The 20396-nt window shown below is 34.1% G+C and overlaps 1 protein-coding gene across 2 annotated transcripts in view; it reads left to right on the top strand.

Moving 5' to 3' along the window:
- The window catches only part of cntn3b (contactin 3b), a 125394-nt gene that overhangs the window by 11049 nt on the left and 93949 nt on the right, over window positions 1-20396 (top strand). For both annotated transcript variants that reach the window (XR_012408172.1, XM_679004.11), the window contains exons 2-3: window positions 3461-3598; window positions 8870-9014. Coding sequence is in view for 1 of the 2 variants with exons in the window: in XM_679004.11 (XP_684096.6) it covers window positions 3544-3598; window positions 8870-9014 (200 nt within the window). In the remaining variant the exon portion in view is untranslated. The remainder of the gene's footprint in view (window positions 1-3460; window positions 3599-8869; window positions 9015-20396) is intronic.

Here is a 20396-nt window from a genome sequence, read left to right as displayed (position 1 = left end):
ACAGTGCTCACCAGTCTGTCAAGATAACTTTTTAGAGTAACAGAGTAAATGCAGCTTTTTGATCTAGAGCCTCACAGCGCATAGAAAAGCTCAGAGTAGAAGAAATGAGACATCACTATCTATATTTTAGTGGACATTATACCATCAAAAATCATTTGTCATTTTATATTTATGGATTTTTATCATTTATTTATTTGGGTTGGCAGTCAATTATAGGCATTGTAATAAAAATGAATCACTTGGGCTATTTAGTCAATTCATCAGTGTACTAATAAATATGGATGTATAATAAATAATGAATATTTGTGGTGAAAAATGTATTGCATTTAATGTATATTGCTCTTCATTTTGACATGTGCATTTTCTACGGTCTACTGTCCTTTTTTTAATCATTGCTTTTGCACACATTGCAGGCCTGTAATAGCCAGGGGGGGTTCTGGTGGTTTGGAATATACACATATCACTGACTGCAGAATTTGTCCCATAATCAGCTCATTTGTCCTGTTTTGACTGCTATGCCATCATAAAAAGTGAAAATAACCCTTTGAAAAAGGCTTTAAGACTAAGCGGAATTTTTTGTAGGCTGTGGTTCCGATGTGACTTCAGCTAGTTTTGGCCAATGCTAACAAATATTTTTCATGAGTGTAACATCCAGCTGTGCAAGAAAACACACAATCTGATGTAGGAGAAGTCCTGCATTGTTTTTAAATAGAGAAAACATTTAAGAGTAACTTTTATTCAAAATCTTTTAAATATTTTTTTTATTGAAATGGCCAAATTTTGACTGAAGAAAATTGAAGTTGCATTTCCGAAAACCATTATTAGCCAACTAAGATTACAAGTTCTGTAGATACAAACATAGTTTGTTGATTTGGCGTTTCCCAAATATGTCGTTTCAACAAACATTTGCAAACTGCATCGCAAACTTGTACACTTGCAACTACACCTCTAGAGTTGTAGAAGCAAAGTTCCTGGTTGTGTTCTAGTCCCAGTTATCTCTCATATGCCCTATTGATTTAGAACGTTCCAACATTTAAACTTGGAATGATTTATAAACAAACAAACATTAAAGTCATCTATCTTGTAATTTGCTTTGCAGGTGTTTTTACAGTTAAGTTTTAGCAATCTTCATAATGACAATTGCGCTCCTTTCGTAGTGCACTTTGAAAATATCTATGCTATTTTGAACGCAGCTGTAGCTCATGACGAAAGCTATATATGACCTATTATTTAAAGGCTGAGTTTATGTCTTCAAAGCTTATGAAAACAAAAACATATAGCATACTTTAATGGTTTTAATTAATAGTAGGTTATTTATTAAGAAACATATCTGTACTATAGGCCTATATGACATGGACCTGATGGTTAGAACATTTCCATAGTGAATTGAATGTCAAATTGTACTTAAAAATAAAAATTAATAAATAAACACTATCCAACTTAATAATAATAATAATAATAATAATAATAATAATAATAATAATAATAATAATTATTATTATTATTATTATTATTATTATTATTATTATTATTATTATTATTATCATCATCATTATTATTATTCTTTTTTATTATTATATATTATTATTGAGTAGGATTTTTTTATTTCTTAATAAATAGCTTACTGTAAATTGAATCATTAATTATTTATATGATTTATATATGAGATTACATGTTAGTTAAGTGTATAGATTAACTATAGATTATGAAAAATATTTTTTTGTACATTTTTTGATTCTAAGTCTGTTGGGAATATTTGGTACATCAAAATATATGATTATGATGACCATTCGACAAGCCAATCCAGCTACAAAAATAGTGCTTGCGATGTTACTAAAATGCAGATATAAAATTTAAATCTCATAAGTAAATAGGAAATGAGGCAAATAACTGCAAAAGGTCCAGTTTTTAAGAAAAAAGAACTACTTCTTTCACCAGGCTGGCTACGGGTCTGCATTGCATTTTGCGTGATCTGCTGAACACAAATGAAGAATTTTTTTTTCATTCCAGCACATTTGAGCTTCATATTAAACTGCTTGATTCATATGGATTTATTTTTTAATCTCTTTATGGACGGCTTTGAAGCAGTGTTTGAGTTTTGTGTGAATAGGCATTCAGCAGAGATGCACAAATATCTCTGATTAGATTAAAAATAACTTCATTTGTGTCCTGAAGACAAATAAAAATGTAATGAAATGATGGAGGCTGAAATAATCCTTTCAGTTTAACATTGTTTAACTTTAAAAAATTGGCAGCACGGTTGCTCAGTGGTTAGCACTGTCACCTCACAGCAAGAAAGCCGCTGGTTCGAGTGCCAGTTGACATTTCTTTGTGGAGTTTGCATGTTTTCCCTGTGTTTGTGTTGCTTTTCTCTGGGTGCTCCAGTTTCCCCCACAGTCCAAAGACATGTGGTATAGCTGAATTGAATAAACTAAATCGGCCATAGTGTATGTGTGTGAATGAGAGAGTGTCTCCTGGCACTGAGTTGCAGCTGCAGGGCTAGGCTAAAACATATGCTGGATAAGTTGGCGGTTCATTCCACTGTGGCAACTCCTAATGAATAAATGCACTAAGCTGAAGTAAAATGAATAAATGAATGAATGAACTTTAAAAAACTCCAGACCCCTGCTTTAAGTTCCGTTTGGTTAAACTCCATCTGTTTGAACACAAGAATTTCACAGTAAAATGAAGATATCCATAAACAGCGTGGATGCAAAATGGCTGCATTTCTGGTAATCAAAATGAAATATCCTCCGAGGAGACATTGCGAATTATACTGTCAGATTAAACCCAGGGCCTCAGACGATGTCATTTTGCCTGTAAATGTGGGTGGAATTCTACGGTATGTGCTAATGAAAGCGGCTAACGGTATTTAGGTTGGCTCCTAGCTCCTATTAATAGTCGAGAGAAAGTAGCTTTTGAGGTCAATAAACTCCAGCCCCCTTATTTCTCTGATGTTGCAGGTTTCTGTTTGTTCCTTTCGGTCTCACAAATAATAATGCATAATTTAGACGGCATCAAGCTTCACAACAAAAGCACAGGATCTCAAAAGCAGTTTCTCTCTTTTTTTAATGCAGGATGAATATAGAGTTAACAGTTGGGGGTTTCTATAACTGTCTGCTTTCTTGTTTTATTCTTCCATCCAAGCGTCGCTCCCATCTGTCATTCACACTCAAAACATCATCGCATTGATTTTCTGCACATTTTGACTCTAGTCTCTGAGGGCTTTTGTTTGCAGTTCTTTAATATTTTAGTTGGCATCACATTGAAAACATCTCAGTTGTTAACTTTCTTTGTGATCCAACAATGTTTCACTAGCGTTTGTCCTGACAGTCAAGGTGATCGCTTCAGCAGAGGTGCAGTCTTTCAGATCTGTCTATAAAAGCAGCGTGTCTGTCATTTTTTTTTTTGACGCAGAATGTCTTATTTTAATTATTTCTGTAATTACTTTCCCCCACAGATTATACGTCTCACATTCAAGGGAGAAATCATTCCATTCACAAGCAATTGGATGAGAGTCATACTTGCCCTTGGCAACTAAAGATGACGTTACTATGGAAACGACTTGTGGCGCTATCAATCATTGGCTGCCTCGCAGGTAAATTATTGTCCTGCTGTTTGTCAAACTGCTGACTTTCTTTCTGTTTTTATTTTGGTGCTCGATGTTTATGTTTAATGGACTGTCATGAAAGAAAGTATTTCATTACGATCTTAATCCTTGGATTCATTCAGTCCTCCGAGGAGGTTTGAGAGGAGACACTGAGGTTTGATGAGTTTATTTGCGCACTCATGTGGAATAGATTGTTATTTTGAATGCCATTGAACTTGATTATCATATTGTGTTCAGAAAAGAAATAACAGTTAGACACATGCAGTGAAAGTCCCCAATTTTTATTGATCAATTTGATTTTAATAATTAAACTCAATAATTACCATTTACAGTCCTCAGCCTATATGAGTGCACCCTTTATAAATCAATCTTTTAAACTCATATTTTTTTTAATAGGAAGCTATACCATATTATATTTGAACATATACATTGTATATGTACTGTATTGTATGAGTACTGAAGCCAAATCTGAAGCTTATCTAACAAGATAACGGTCTAAAAACTAGTACACCCAAATTTATATGTTATAGAAAAATATAAAATACAAATTTAAAAAAAGAGGAAAATTTAAGAGAAGCAAAACATTGACAAAATTAGTTGAAATTTTGTAGATTGTATATATTTTTGCAATGTTTTGCTTGAATTTGATTGTGTTATCTTTCTATTTCTAAATATGTTTGGTGACAAAAATATTATTTTAATAAATATAACTGTTTAATTAATCTGTTTTGCTTAAATGCACCAAAATACATTGCCTATAATCACTGAGAATAAAAATTTGGGGTGTAGTTAATTATGCTGAGCACTATATATAACCACAGTTTTGCCACAAATGAACCATGGTTAAATTATTATTATTATTTGTTTTTATATGTTGTAATTTATTTTTGATTTTTCACAAGTCTTGTGGCTGTGTGCTTAGCATCTTGCTAATCAAGACAGAAACACGCAATGTGATGAAATACAGATAATTCATGCTTGCATAGTATTAAAACATGCTAACAACATACTAAAAATGCTAGCTATCTTATGAAAATAAGTAAACCAAAAATGTACAAAAAAGTCCCACTTTCTTCATAAAGAACAATTCTGCCAAAACTCAAAATCATGCTAATGTTTGGGGTGAAAACCTGCTAGCAACATAGTAAACATGCTAACTGCAACACGCTACAAATTCTGCTAGTAGCATGATCATGCTAACAATATGTTAAAAATGCAAGCTATGTGCTAAAAATGATTATTTCTTTGTCTCCCTCTTCTCTGTATTCCGTTCGGCTGTTATTTCTTTCTCCATAATTACTATATTACCTCAATATATATATAAATATATATGTTAGTGTTTTGTACATTATTTGGTGCAGTCACTCCCCTGCCGTCCAAATTCACGGCTCCTGAAATCGCAAACACGCTCAATAAAGATGACAAAGACCCACTAGATTATGTCATTCGTCAGTTATCGTACTTTATAATAGTACAATTTTTAATGAAAAACTGTATTATATCTAGCATGTTTTCAGTTGTGTAGTTAGCAAGCAAAACTCGTCAAATTGTGCAATATTGCAAGGATCGCTGGTCTCACTCTCACATGCTTTGTCCTAAAGCGACCATACTATGCTTAGTGGTTGGTCAGTGGTGTGCAGAAATTACACATTACTAAGGCATACTTACATGCTATTTTAGACTGAATATTCAGAATAGCATTGTAAACAATAAAAGGACTGCGGCACAGATTGTCATTGTTTAAAAATTAACCAATGTGAATATAAAACCAACTTCACCTCAGTAAAGCGGGCTAGGCAGAATAACGCTATTTACTTATGTTTTGTTTTTAAACTAAATAAAAGTTCTACATTATCAATGTTGTAAAAGTTCCCTTACGAATTTAAAAATAGTCACATCAAGCTTTCGCCAGAAGATTTCTGTGGCTGAACCACACTTCTGTGCATATAGCCTATTCAAAACACAACAAAATCTAAAGCAGCTTTACGTGACTAAAATAGTTTTATAACAGAACATTACCTGTCTAAAAGAAATACTTCAGCCATGTTGTCATCCTTCCTCCAGCGTGCAAAAGTAACTCCAATATTGATATAAGATTTTAAATTTTTGATTCAGCATTTATTTTTACCGCTGTCATTCGAGTCCATGTGATCGCATCATGCATGTACGCGCATCAGAGTATCTGCATGAACAGGGGTGCACAGCTCTACAAATCTATATTTGCTGACAGACAGTTTGGGCTACTTATCAGAATCATGGGAATTATCTGCCTGACAACTTTTAATTGGATGAACATTTTTATTTTATTTTATTATATTCATTATATATATATATATATATATATATATATATATATATATATATTTATATATATATTTATATATATATATATATATATATATATATATATATATATATATATATATATATATTATTTTATTTTTATTTTTTATTTTTTTCACCCAGAATTCAAAATACATATAAATACATTTAGATCATTTACTTTAATTTATTACTATTGAAATGTGAAGAGACTTTCACAACAAAAAATATTTCTGAAGACAATCACCTACTGCACCTTTAAATAACAAAACATGGTTTGAGATAACTGTAGGAACCCTGATTTATAATATTTTTTCTTCACCCAGTCTTTATATCCATCTACAGTATGCTTGGTTGCGGTGAAGCTGTGTCCCGATACCTGTTTGTCAAAGATTATTATCAGGAAACCTGGGATTGAGGTTTACTTGTATCTCAGCAGAAACCGCTGCCTATTTTCCTCTCTCTGGATGATATTTTTCAAATACAACTAAAAGGCAACTTATTTTTGTTCATTGGTGGCAGTATTTAAAAGCTAAAATTTATCAATAAATGTCCATGTGATATATAGATATATATATAGACAAAATTTACTTATTTTCTTCCTCTATTGATGAAACCAAAACAAAGAACAATTATAACCAGTACATGCATCAAGTAACCCATGGTTTGTAATTTCAGAATTGATACACACAACCATTCCTCTGTTGATTTTTCCACAACAGCTGCTGACAGAAGTTTATTTTCCTGTAGTATGGTGTTTCAGCATGAATTCTCTGGCCGCTTTGTATATGTGGCTTCAAGGTGGATCCCTGTATAATCTTAATTAATACAGAGAAAATCACGGCCGCAAGCCTTTGGAATCTATTTCGATATATTATATAATATTCTAACAATGGGGGCGTAATGTCTCCTGAAGCACACTTCTAGAAAAATGAGGTGCATAGAGCTGCCAAAGATGTGTGAATAATGGCATTTACTGTAGTTGTGGATATCTTTTACCATTATCATATGAGCTCTCCAAGCACGCAAAATATAATCAGGCAATTTTTTTTTTTTCAAACACTGTTTTAGGTGACAAAAAATGTAATGTTATGTAAACCTTTGTTGCTCACATTTTATAATAAGTTTCATTAGTTATTGTATTTACTAACATGAACTAATAATGAACAATACTTTGAGAGCATGTATTAATCATAGTTCAACATTTACTAATGCATAAATAACATCCAAATTCATACTTGTTAACATGAATTAATGCACCATGAGTTAACTAACAAAGAACAACTGCATTTTCATTAACTGTTAATTAACATGAACAAATATGTGTTGTTTATGGTTCATGTTAGTAAACTAACTTTAACTAATACAACCCTATTATAAAGTGTTACCCTGTTGTTTACAGTAGCGTCAAAAAGAGCTAAATCTGATATACTGTATTATGCCTTTAATCTAATGTATTTATGATGTTAATGCACTGTATATTATTTTTGGAATTAATATTGCGTCTGTGCACTTTGGCAAGTACTAATTTGTCAACAACACATTTTCACTATTATAAACATATATTATTTTATGTATTAAGCACATTTAAAAATAAGTGTGTTGTTTTATTTTTACATAAATACATACACTCACCGGCCACTTTATTAGGTTCACTAATACATTACTAGTCCCGGGGTGGAACCCCTTTTTGCCTTCAGAGCTGGTACTGTTCAACAAAGTACTGGAAATATTCCTCAGAGATATGGTCCATATTGACATGATTGCATCACACAGATTTGTCAGCTGCACATCCATGATGCAAATCTCCTATTCTACCACATCTCAAGGTGCTCTATTGCTCCATTTGCTCCATTTGAGAACAGTGAACTCATTGTCATGTTCAAGAAACCAGTCTGAGATAATTTGCGTTTTATGACATGGTGCATTAGCCTGCTGGAAGATGGGTACACTGAGGTCATAAAGAGATAGACATGGTCAGCAACAATACTCAGGTTGTATGGTAGGTACTGGCCGCAAAGTGTGCCAAGAAAATATCCTGTTACACCACCACCACCAGCCTGAACCGTTGATACAAGGCAGGATGGATCCATGTTTCATGTTGTTGATGCAAAATTCTGACTGTACCTTATGTTGCTGCAGAAACCGAGACTCATCAGACCAGCAACATTTTTTCAATCTTTTATTGTTCAATTTTGGTGAGCTTGTGCAAATTATAGCCTCAGTTTCCTGTTCTTAGCAGACAGGAGTGGGACCCGGTGTGGTCTTCTGCTGCTGTAGCCCATCTGCCTCAAGGTTGTATTTGTTGTGCGTTTAGAGATGCTCCTCTGCATACCTCGATTGTACAAGTGTTTTTCTGGCCAATCTACTCTGACCTCTGGCATCAACAAGGCATTTGCGTCCACAGAACTGCAGCTCACTGGATATTTTCTCTTTTTTGGACCACTCTCTGTAAACCCTATAGATGGTTGTGCATGAAAATCCCAGTAGATCAACAGTTTCTGAAATACTTAGACCAGCCTGTCTGGCACCAACAACCATGCCACGTACGAGGTCACTTAAATCATCTTTCTTCCCTATTCTGATGCTCAGATTGAACTGCAGCAGTTCGTCTTGACCATGTATACAGTACATGCATAGATATTTGCATTAACATGCTGTTGGAAAGGTGTACCTAATAAAGTGGCGGTAAGTGTATGTTTTACTGAATGACAGTGAAGCATTAAAAATATTTTATACTTGTCTGGCAGGTTATTTTTACAGAAGTTATTTGAAACATTCAAGTAGACAGTTTACTAATTATGAATGTTCTGAAATATAGTAGTGCATCCAAACCATCGAGGATCAACCTAAAATTGCCATAAAGGAATATAAAGTTAGACTAAATGACTGCATATTCAAATATTAAAGTAAAATACATATTTCTGTCTGTCTCAGTCTCATTAGCACAAGCAGAGGACGCTAAATTCTCTGGTCCAAGCTGGAAACGAGAACCAGAAGACCTGATACTACCCATCTATTCCCCTCAACAAGAGGCTGTTTTAAGCTGTGAGGCGTCTGGAGCCCCTTCTCCTCAATACAGGTAGGAATGAGTCTAATCTAGCGTCCTATGATAGCAATTTATGCATCCTTTCATTGCTATTACAAACCATTTAAGGTGGTTGGCTTTGGCAAATTGGCAGCTTATTCCCTTAAGGATCAACTTGAAAAGTAATGGCGCTGATTGCTATTGATTTTCCAGGTGAGAGCCAATTTATTTGTCCTTGGGGTCTGTTATTGCATAAATCCAGCAAACTACTGTATTTCTATCAGCCAATCCCAGTAGCATCCAACTGTGAACCATCTTCTATTTGCTTTCCAGTGTCAATAATCTTAAATGTAGATCAACAGATTTGATGCTAAAAAAAGGCAATTGGCAGTCTAGCCTACATACTTCCTGTGTACACATATCAGTAAGAGCTTCATACATTTGAATTATTATTATTATTATTTTTTTCACTTATGGTCTAATATTTTATTCATATGTACATATTTAATATTTATACCCTTTCAGCTTTTTTGTTTTAGTTGCACCTGATGTTATTTTTGTCATAATAAATATTGTAGCTACTATTTTTTGTAGCTCGGTCAAAAATGAGACATCCTTTGTCATTCAGAATAACATTTCTGCATAAATACAAATTAAGTATGTATTTATCCTTTAGGTCTGCCATTGCATGAATCCAGTAAACTACTATATTTCTAAAAGCTTACCCAAGTGGCATCCCACTGTGAACCATTTTCCATTCACTTTCCAGTGTCAATAAATTTAAATGTGCATCAACAGATTTGTTAAAATATTGCAGTCTAGCCTACATACTGTGTACACATATCAACAAGAGCTTTATGCTTTAGCATTATGTATATTATTTTCTTTCTATTTTATTTCTATTTTATGTCTAGCCTGTCAACTTTCTCTTATAGAGTTTTAGCTGCATCTGTTGTTTTAATTTAAATTTTTATTTATTATTGTCATCCTTATTAAGATTTTTAATAAGAAGCTTTGTTCTAGAAATTTGCTAATCGTCATCACTGAGGGTCTGCTGTTGCATAAATCCAGTAAACTACCAGTAGCATCAGACTACAACCCATTTTTCATATGCTTTTTAGTGTCAATGACTTTAATTATACTGCATATCAACATATTTGCTTAAAAATGTCTATTTAGCCTACATACAGAAATAATTGTTCAATTTTACATACCTGTGTGCACATAACAGCAAGTGCTTTAGCAATTAATGTAAATTTTTTTTTAATAATATAACATTTTAATTTCTGTTTTGCTTTTTAATATCTTTTTTCGTTGCTATTTTTTTCTTTCTCCGTACACATTTTTTGCACCTAAATTTGGCGATTTTAGCTTTAACATTGAAATACTGATTAATCTTCTGAGAGTATGCTCAGAGAATAACATTTCTGCTTAAATACAAATGAAGTATTTATGTATTTATCCTTTGTGTCTGCCGTTGCATAAATCCAGTAAACTACTGGATTTCTAAAAGCTTGTCCCAGTAGCATCTGACTGTAACCCATTTTTAATTTGCTTTCCTGTGTCAATAACTTTAAACACACAGTATAAGTATATCAACATAGTTGCTAAAAAATGTCAATTTAGCCTACATACAGAAATAATTATTTAATTTAACATATGTGCTGTCTGCACATATCAGCAAGTGCTTTAGCGGTTATTATTTATTTATTTTATTTTTTTTATTTATGATATAACATTTTATTTCTGTTTTGCTTTTTAATATCCTTGTTCATTGCTATTTTCAACTTTCTCTGTACACATTTTTGCAGGCTAAATTTGGTGTTTTTAACTTTAACTTTGTAATACTAATAAATTTTCTGAAAATATGCTAATTGTAATCACTCACATACAGCATGTTTTAGTAGTTTGGCCATGTAGCTACTATTTTTTTATCTATTTTATTTTATTATTTTTTTGTAGCTGGGCCAAAAATGAGATATCCTTAGTCATTCAGAATAACTATTTTGCATAAATACAAACTAAGTGTTTATGTATTTATCCATTGGGTCTGGTGTTGCATAAATCCAGTAAACTACTGTGTTTCTAAAAGCTTGTCCCAGTGGCATCTGACTACAGCCCATTTTCCATTTGCTTTCCAGTGTCAATAACTTTAAACATACTGTATATCAGTACATATAAAACGTCAATTTAGCCTACATGCAGAAATTATTGTTTAATTTTATTTACTTATATGCTATGTTCACATATCAGCAAGTGCTTTAGCAATTAACGTTACTTGTTTTAAATTTATCCAGCAGGCCCAAGATGTCAACATAATGTCAGATTGACATTGTACCCCAACGTCGTAGAGACGTTGTGTTTTCTTTGCAAAGGAAAATCAGGTTGACATCAGAATCCCACGTCAGGTCAACGTCAATGTTCAACGTCCAACCTAAAATCAACCAAATATCAATGTCTAATAATGTTGCAGCTTGTCGTTATGTGGACATATGATGTCTTTCAGATGTTGGATTATGTTTGCCATACCTGACGAATAAATGTCAGAAGTAGGACATTGGTTTAAGATGTTAGCTTGACATTGGATTTTGATCGCTTTCCAACACAACCTAAAATCAACCAAATATCAACGTCATTTCACATCGTTATTAGACATCAAACTAACATTGCCCTTAGACGCTGAGATTGGATTTAATCAAGTGACATCACAAGCTAAATCAAACCAATTATTAATATTGTATGATGTTGTATAGATATTTATGATATGATTAAATAAAATTATGAACATTTTATTTCTGTTTTGCATTTTTATATATTTTTTCACTGTTATTTATAACTTTATTTGTAGTTTCACCAAGAGATGCATTGATGTTTTTAAGCATTAATATTGGCATACTAATTGGGATTTGACTTTTTTTTTCTGAAAATATGCTAATTGTCATGACTCATATCCAGTATGTTTTAGCAGTTTGGTCATGTAGCTAATATTTTGTGTAGCTGGGTCCAAAAGGAGACATCCTTTGTCATTCAGTATTACTTGTTTGCATAAATACAAACTAAGTATTTATGTATTTGTCCTGTGGGTCTGCCATTGAATAAATCCATCATACTGAATTTCTAAAAGCCTCTCCCAGTGGCATCCGACTGCAACCCATTTCCCATTTGCTTTCCAGTTGCAATAACTTTAAACATGTATCAGATTGGTTAAAATAAATGGGCAATCTAGCCTAAATATGGGGCTTTGTATGAGATTGTACACATAACAGCAAGAGCCTTAGGAATTAGCATACCAGTTTTATTTATTTTTACATTTTAATACCTGAGCTCATTGCTATCTTTTTTTTTTTTCTCTGTAAATTGTTTTTAGTTGCGCCTAGAGTAGCTTTAATGTTTTTAGCTTTAACACTGTCATGCTAATTAAGATTTTTAATGAAAAAAAAAACTTACTTTTGTGTTCTGCTAAAAAAAAAAGGGCAATTTAGCCTACTTACAGAGATATGTTCGAGATTCATTACTTGTGTGCTGTGTACACATCTCAGCAAGAGCTTTAGGAATTAGCATGCCAGATTTATCTTTCCGAGAGGGTAAACGTAAGCTACAGTACTGTAAGAACGGAAATTGGCTTTGAAATTGGGAGGGGTCTAAATGACTAATTTGTGCTCGAGATCCTAAGATACCGTCCCGTGTATTCCCTGGTGAGGCGTCTGCTCTGAAAATAGCGGCGTTCTCCGGCTCTGTGGTATATTGTGTTTCGTAGCTTGGGTCAGCATCATGTAAATGCTCAGGCAAGCACAAGGGAGGGAAGTAATAACCTTGTGAGTGACATTCGATTTAAATGCTTACATTTCCCTTTAGTGCATCTTTGTGGTGATTTAACATTACGAGAGTATCAATGAAAGAGCGAAGAAGAAGTAGAGCACACTGACAGTTTAAGTTGCCATGCTTCCTTTACTTTTTTGCAAGCAGTAATTGTCTCCAAGGTCGGAAAAAAAAAAGTTTGACTTCTCGACCTTGCTCTTGGTTTATTTATGCAGATGTGAAACCATAAATAAACCTGGGTGGAAAGCAAATAAAGTGGCTTATGCATATATTCAACAAAATGCAAAACAGTCATTTTCAGCTTTGTCACACTGAAATACACTGGAATCCCTTAATTCTCTTAATTCTTTTCTTACGGATATTAGGTGTGTTTGGTTTCAGATTGTCATGAAAATTATTTTTCTTGAACCAGCTGAGTGTGATTGATTTTACACATTTGGAAATTATAACCATTTACTTTTTGCACCATAAAGGAGCAATCAGCGCTAACAGAAATAGTACTACTATGAGCAATATCACATGAGAAGCAGTCCGATATGGCTGTGTATTGGCACTAGTGGAAGGCGTGTGTTTGCTCGTGGCCACAGGCTGAGTGCCTTATTGTCCCATACAACTGCATTTTTACAACAAGGCATAGGCACAATTCGAAGGCATAATCATGTATATAAAAAAGAAATTAAAACAAAGAGTCTAAAAAATCCTTTTTTTACGAGGAGCTACTTTCTTCCACCATATATTCACATTTGCAGCTGACCATCAGAACAGCAGAATCTGTAGCTACTTTACAAACTTCACTTTAATATTTGAATGATTCTCGAGCGTAATGTCTAAAGTGATGACGAAAGTATTTCTCTGTTGCAACTGAGATTTCACAACAATTAACCCTGAAAAAGCCAAAGCAAAGCAAGCAATATCAGATTACTATGGCATAAATACAGTACTTCATAATACAAAAGAAAGAGATCGACTTAAGAGTATCAGTCACCTGTTCTATAATGATCTGTTTAGCTGTAATTTGAAACTTACACTAAAAAAAAAAAAAACCTGTCAGTAGTGTGAAAGTAGTAGATCAGTTGTTTTTAATATAGAGAAATACAAAGAAATGCTAAGAAATACAATGGTGTAACGCAAGATCAAGTTCTTTTACACACACATTCTCAGCGGCCACATCACTACAATTCTTTCTGTTAAAATACTACTTTTTCAGTGAGTGATCTGATTCTAGCAATTTAATTTATGTTAGCAGCTTTCTCTCATATTATAAAAATATATATATTTTTTTTATTTTGTTCCAAGTTAAAATGATAAAATTACCAATAAATTATTATTGTTCTAATATTGACTTTTTTGGTATATAAACTACTGTTACAATAACTTATAAATACTTTAAATTTTATGTAAAGCATGGTAAAGAATTCAACCCAAGCACATTCTGAAAACATACCTATATATACATTTCTGAAGACCATGAAATACGTCCCAGGACGTATGTTTTTTGTAGTTTCTGTTTTTGCAAATACATGAGAGGCCGCTGTGTACACATTTTGAGATCTCAAATTTCTCTTGCAAGTGCCATTTGTGCCTGCTGTTCTTACGTAAACCCACCAGAGGCCGCTGTTGACTGACTGCTTGACTGACTGACTGATTGACTGACTTACGCTCCCCCTTCCCTAAACTCAACCAATTTTATTGATTGACCTGCCCAACCGCTTGCCTTAACCCAACCAGAAATTTTGGTTGGGTTCCTGGAACCGTTCTTCACCTGACTCAAACTGTCGTTGTGATCAACTCTCTGCATCTCAAGTTCGTCGACGTACATGGCAAGCTAAAGGGACAAACTGGTTACAGCGGGAAAGCCGAATGGCGTCATACCACCCCGTAGCATCCATTTAAAAATTTAAATGCAACCACACCTCTGGCTACATAATTTGCAGTCTCAGAAACGGATAAAGGGCTACGTTTTCAGAATGAGCCTATGTTAAAAGAGTTACAATACTATTGTTGTTTTTTTTTTTTTTTTTTGGCTTAGAACAAACATTTTAATGTATGAAAAGACATTATGTTTTTTAGCAAGCTACAGTTTCAAAGTAGCTTCCACCAAAACCAGTATTACTGTAAAATCTGTATTGCCTGGCTTTAAAGATCACCTCGATTTAATCTGTGGATTCTAGTGAAACTTTCGTTCTGTGTGTTTGATAAAACCTACACCCATCCTTCAGTGAACTTTACCGCAATACATCGAGACACTGATAAGATTGGTGACGCTTTAAAGATAAATTTTCAAAGCTAAAATTGACATTTGTGCAGTAAATTTATCCCCAGTAGTAAATTCCTCAATGCCTGACTTAAATGCATCCAAAAAAAAATAGTGAAGAGGCACCAGAAAGGTTCAGTCTCAGCCCAGCAGTCATTTCGAGTGTGTTCAGTCGAGGCAGCTAATGTTGACTGAAGAGAGGCCAATTCTGCTGCAAAAGAATAAGTGGAGGAAGAGTCTCTAAAGAACATCCTGCTACTTTCTTTGTCAAGAGAAATTGTCCGTATTCCAGCAAAGTATTGTGGTATTTCAGTGTCTGCAGGGGCCGGTGTGAACCTTGAGAAGTAAATGTGCCAGGCTATTTTGCATCTCAGTTTCAGATTCCATGGAAAAGTAAGTCAGAGCTGAGTCAGAGAAGATCACTTGGCTGCATTCTGCTTTTCTTTTCTTTTGTTTTTTTAGTTTTTTGGTTTTTTTTAGTTGCTTTATTCTTTTACATGGTTACAACCTAAATAATTTATTATTATTATTATTATTATTATTATTATTATTATTATTATTATTATTATATTTTTTTGTTTGTTTTAAACAAACTACCAAAAGTTTGAATTAGTCATGTTTTTTTTTTTTTTTTTTTCACTAAGACTGCATGTACGGCATTTACACTCACCAGCCACTTTATTAGGTACACCATACTAGAACTGGGTTGGACCCTTTTTTGCCTTCAGAACCATCTTGATCCTTCGCGGCATAGATTCAACAAAGTACTGGAAATATTCCTCAGAGATTTTGGTCCATATTGACATGAGCATCATGCAGTTGCTGCAGATTTGTAGAAGATGGGTACACTGTGGTGATAAAGGGCTGGACATGGTCAACAACAATACTCTGGTAGGCTGTGGCGTTGACACGATGCTCAGTTGTTAATAATGGGCCCAAAGTGTGCCAAGAAAATATCCCCCACACCATTGCATCACCATATCCAGCCTAAACCGTTGATGGAAGGCAGGATGGAACCATGCTTTTATGCTGTGGATGCTAAATTTTGACCCTACTATCCGAATGAAATCGAGACTCATCAGACCATGCAACATTTTTTACGGTCTTGCCATGTGATTGGCTGAATTTAAATTTGCATTAACAAGCAGTTTGACAGGTTAACCTAATAAAGTGGCCAGTAGGTGCATTTACCTTTTAAAAATATGGTTAAAACAGTGTTATTGTGATTATTATTTTTTAGAAATTGAGATAACTATTAAAACAATTTTTTATTGGAGCACATTCTTAATGAAGATACCCTAAGCTGATCTGAAACATTGGTATGAAAGGTATTTATTTTATGGAATTGGCTTTAGAATATAAAAGTCCATTGATACCACTAAATAACATGTAAAGAAAAGAAGCAGTTGTGATGTTTTATGTAATAATAATAAAATGTAATAATGCTGACTTTACAATAGCAAAACTATATCTTTCAATTAAGACTTTTTGTCATTGTCATGGCGAACTTGAATTTGTGATTATTATGTTATAAGGCAATTGAAAAAATGACAAAAATAAATTGTCAGAATTGGCATATATACATATCTCAGAACCAGGAGAGATTCTCCAGACTCCCAATCACCACAATCATTCTGATCACGATCAGATGACACCTGCACTTTATCCCCGTTCATCACTATAGCACTATAAGAACCCTCACCAACCCTCACTCAGTCTGCGTCGGAAATCGCATAATTCCATAATATATAGTTTGCTAGTATGCAAGCCGAGTAGTGTGTCTGAAAAACAGTATGCTAGAAGTACCCGGATGACCTACTACTTCCGGCGAGATTCTGAAGTGCGCATTCGATGCATGCTACGATATCCCATGATGCCCCGTGAGAGAATTCATGAATGTGAATGAAGAGACGCAACTGATGCAGGTAGGTCATGTGATCATGACAAAATGCCGGATGTAGTACAGTTCCATTCATACTGCTCACATTCACGCTGTATAGAACATACTTTTCTAACAGTTGAGTAGTAAATTTAAATTCAAATGCTTTACCTACTGAGTAGTAAGCGATTTCAGACACAGCCTCAATGTCTGGCAGCTGGGGTGCTGAAAAAAAAAAGAAAGGCCATTAAATTACAGAAATTTACCATAAAATAACGGAGGTTAAATACAGAAATGTCCTTAAATTTAATTTTTTTGTAAATTTCTGCCATTGTCTGTTAATATCCGGTAAATTTCTGTAGTTTAATAGCCATTATTTTACCAAAAAAAAAGTTAAAATAAAAAAAAAATAAAAAAAGTTTTTAAATAAAAAAAGTTTTTACAGTGTATGAAGGACAAAACCCTCTCTATGGCCAGTGTAATTAATCTAGTTCTAAGATAACTCACCACTCTCGTTTCCTGTGATCTCTAGTGTCTGCATATCTGCCCTCTAGTGTGGTTTATCCCGGTCCCTCTTTCCATATATCGGTGTGCCTGGCTCCTCCGCATCATCTTCTGGTCCACCTGGTCCATCTCCACCCTGCAATTAATTTCATTGAGTTTTATTTATACCTGCCATCCTATAGTACATAATAACCTGTTGTTATACTTCCATCTCAACCCTCTATTCTGACTCTCTCTATCTATCTGCTCTAACAGAGCACGGACATTTTCACAGTATGACTGATATATATATATATATATATATATATATATATATATATATATATATATAWTTTTTTTTTTTTTTTTTTTTTTCTGGAGAAAGAAAATTTGTTTTATTTCAGCTAGAATAAAAGCAGATTTTAATAATAAAAAAAACATTTTAAGGTCAATATTATTAGCCCCTTTAAGCTATATATATATATATAGCTTATGATTTGAATCCAAAGTGGAAGAAAGTAGTTCCTAATACAAAAGGGTTTTTGAGACTCTCCATGTTTGATTTAGTTTTTATATACACAATTATGCCGTCAAACTGTTGTATAAATGCAATATCACACTCGTAGCAGTGCGATATGGCTGTATATTGGCACTTGTGGGGGCACTAAGGCCTCAATTGCACGCCTCCCACCAGTGCTGATATACAGCCATATCACACATATCATCTGTTTGTCTGTCAACAGTAGCCTTGAAAATAGTCCACAAATTTGCTCTAATGAAAATGTATGTTTTCCTGTATTTTCACAAGTTTACCCATTTGATCACAAATATATCACAGTTGTAATGGAAAAAAAAAATCTTTTTTCACTAATAGTCATCTCTGTGAAAAATTCACAGCTGCTGTTAAACCATGATATATATGGATGTTATAAGGCTGGTGATGTGCAGTTTGCAATGCCTTAATTTCTCTTGGTGTTTCTCAGCTTTTTTGTCAGCTCTGTTTGCTAAGCCAGTCTCGCTGTTTGAGGTGTTTAACCGAGTTGTTTGACTTCCCCAATAGGGCTTTAAAGACGAAGATTCTCAGTAGAGCTCAAATGTGTCATACAGGTTTAGTGGCCTGTTTTGTGTTGCTCAGGCGATCGTGTTTTTATCATATCTTCAGACGCTGCTGTGCTACATGTGCCACTCGCTTGTAACATTCGCTCCACTTAGATAATTGGTCTGCGCTGCAAAGAACATTTAGCACTTTTCAGATAAAAGCACAGAGTGGAAGACCTACAATATGGAAACAATTCACAAAAACCTTGACTGTAGTGTCTATCTGACATTCTGTGGCTTTTTGGTCCATACCAAAGTTGCATTAAAGTGGTAATGTGGGTTTTTAAAGAGGATAAGGCAAACTGTTTTAAAGTCTGTGGCGAAAGAAGCAGTGGCTTTTGTGGTTGTCAAACATTCTCAGAGCAAGGATTTATACTTAGGTGAACTTAATTTCAGTCCAATCTATCCATCCATCCATCCATCCATCCAGCTATCTATCTGTAGCATGAAAAAAATTCACAACAAGCCTTGACTGTAGTGAATGTATCTGACATTCTGTGCCTTTTTCGTCTGTGACTGTTACAGTCTGAAGCCATAAAACAGCAGTGGCTTTTGTGGTTGTCAAACATTCATAGAGTGAAGATTTTCATGCAGGTAAACTTGTTTTCAGAGCAGCGAAAGGTCAGTTTTTTTGCCAAGTCTAGCCAATTAAAATGGTAATTTTAGACCCTTCAAGAGAACTTGTAAAGGTAATATAACCCTACTTGAATTTAAATAATAGCAGTTTTGTGGCAAATAAATAAACAAATAATGTTGCCAAAATGCTTGTTTAAGCAAGAACCTTGTGCACAGTCCTGAATTAGATAAAGAAAGAAAAATTCATCAGATTTGTGTATCATGTCTTTAAGTGATAGCAGCCTACTGTATACCTTTTGCTTTTTGCATCCATAATATTAAGCCCTGTGCAATGTCAACCATAATTTTGATGTCTAAGACAAATTTGGGATATTAAAAGATTCAGGAATCCTAGGCTAACATCTGTGATCTTTAACCATTGCATTGAAGTGTTTACTGACAGCCATTAAATGACCACTGCGATCAAATTTTGTTCACTTATGACAAGCATCAAGAAACAAGAAGTGCCAAATCTGAAAATGCAATCCGTGTGACAACCTCAGACCACCACAAGGAAATGTAATTTTTTTATTTAATTTTTTCCCCCTGGTTTTGTTATTGAGGCACGCTGTGAGCAAAATTACCTCTACAGATTGTTTATGTTTGCTTTAAAGTATCATTTTAGAACGCTTTCCGTGTTCGGCTCATCTTAATTGTCTATCAGTCTGACATTACAACAAATGAGATCTTACAGTGTGACATGAAGATCATGTTCATGCAGTCTGACAAGCTACACTTATTTAGGTTTATTAAAAATTACAGTGTGACTCAGGCTTTAATCAAGCACAACAAAAAGTCATCTATCTTTCTAATAATTTCAACACAGGCTCATTGTGAAAATGTACCCCTGTATTTATGTCTGGAGAGCATGAATTATGTAGCCAAAGCTGCGCATGGCTTAATCTTGACTTTAAAATGAACGCTAGGGCTGGTTTGATGCTGATGACGGCTTTTGTTTATTTTCGCGCTACCAGCTGAACGCCTACCTCTGAGTGAACAGCTTTTTCGCTGTAACCAGTTTTCCCGGTAGCTCGCCACGTATATCTGCAGACTTGAGACGCAGATAGGAATTGACCACAATGACGGGGTTTAAGTCTGGTAAAAATGGTTCCTGAAAGCAGGTAAAACAAAACGCTAAAAATAAAGTAAATAAGTAAATAACAGGGTGAGAACGTGATAAGTTCTGAAAACATGGTAAAAATCATGCTGATTACTTTTGAAAACACTGTCGGTTGGGTTTAGGGCCTCTGGTGGATTTATGCAAGAACAAAAACTGCAAAAAAAAGTG

The sequence above is a fragment of the Danio rerio genome, chromosome 6, assembly GCF_049306965.1.
Source record: "Danio rerio strain Tuebingen ecotype United States chromosome 6, GRCz12tu, whole genome shotgun sequence".
Taxonomy (NCBI): Eukaryota; Metazoa; Chordata; class Actinopteri; order Cypriniformes; family Danionidae; genus Danio; species Danio rerio.
This window is presented reverse-complemented; position numbering and strand designations above follow the sequence as displayed.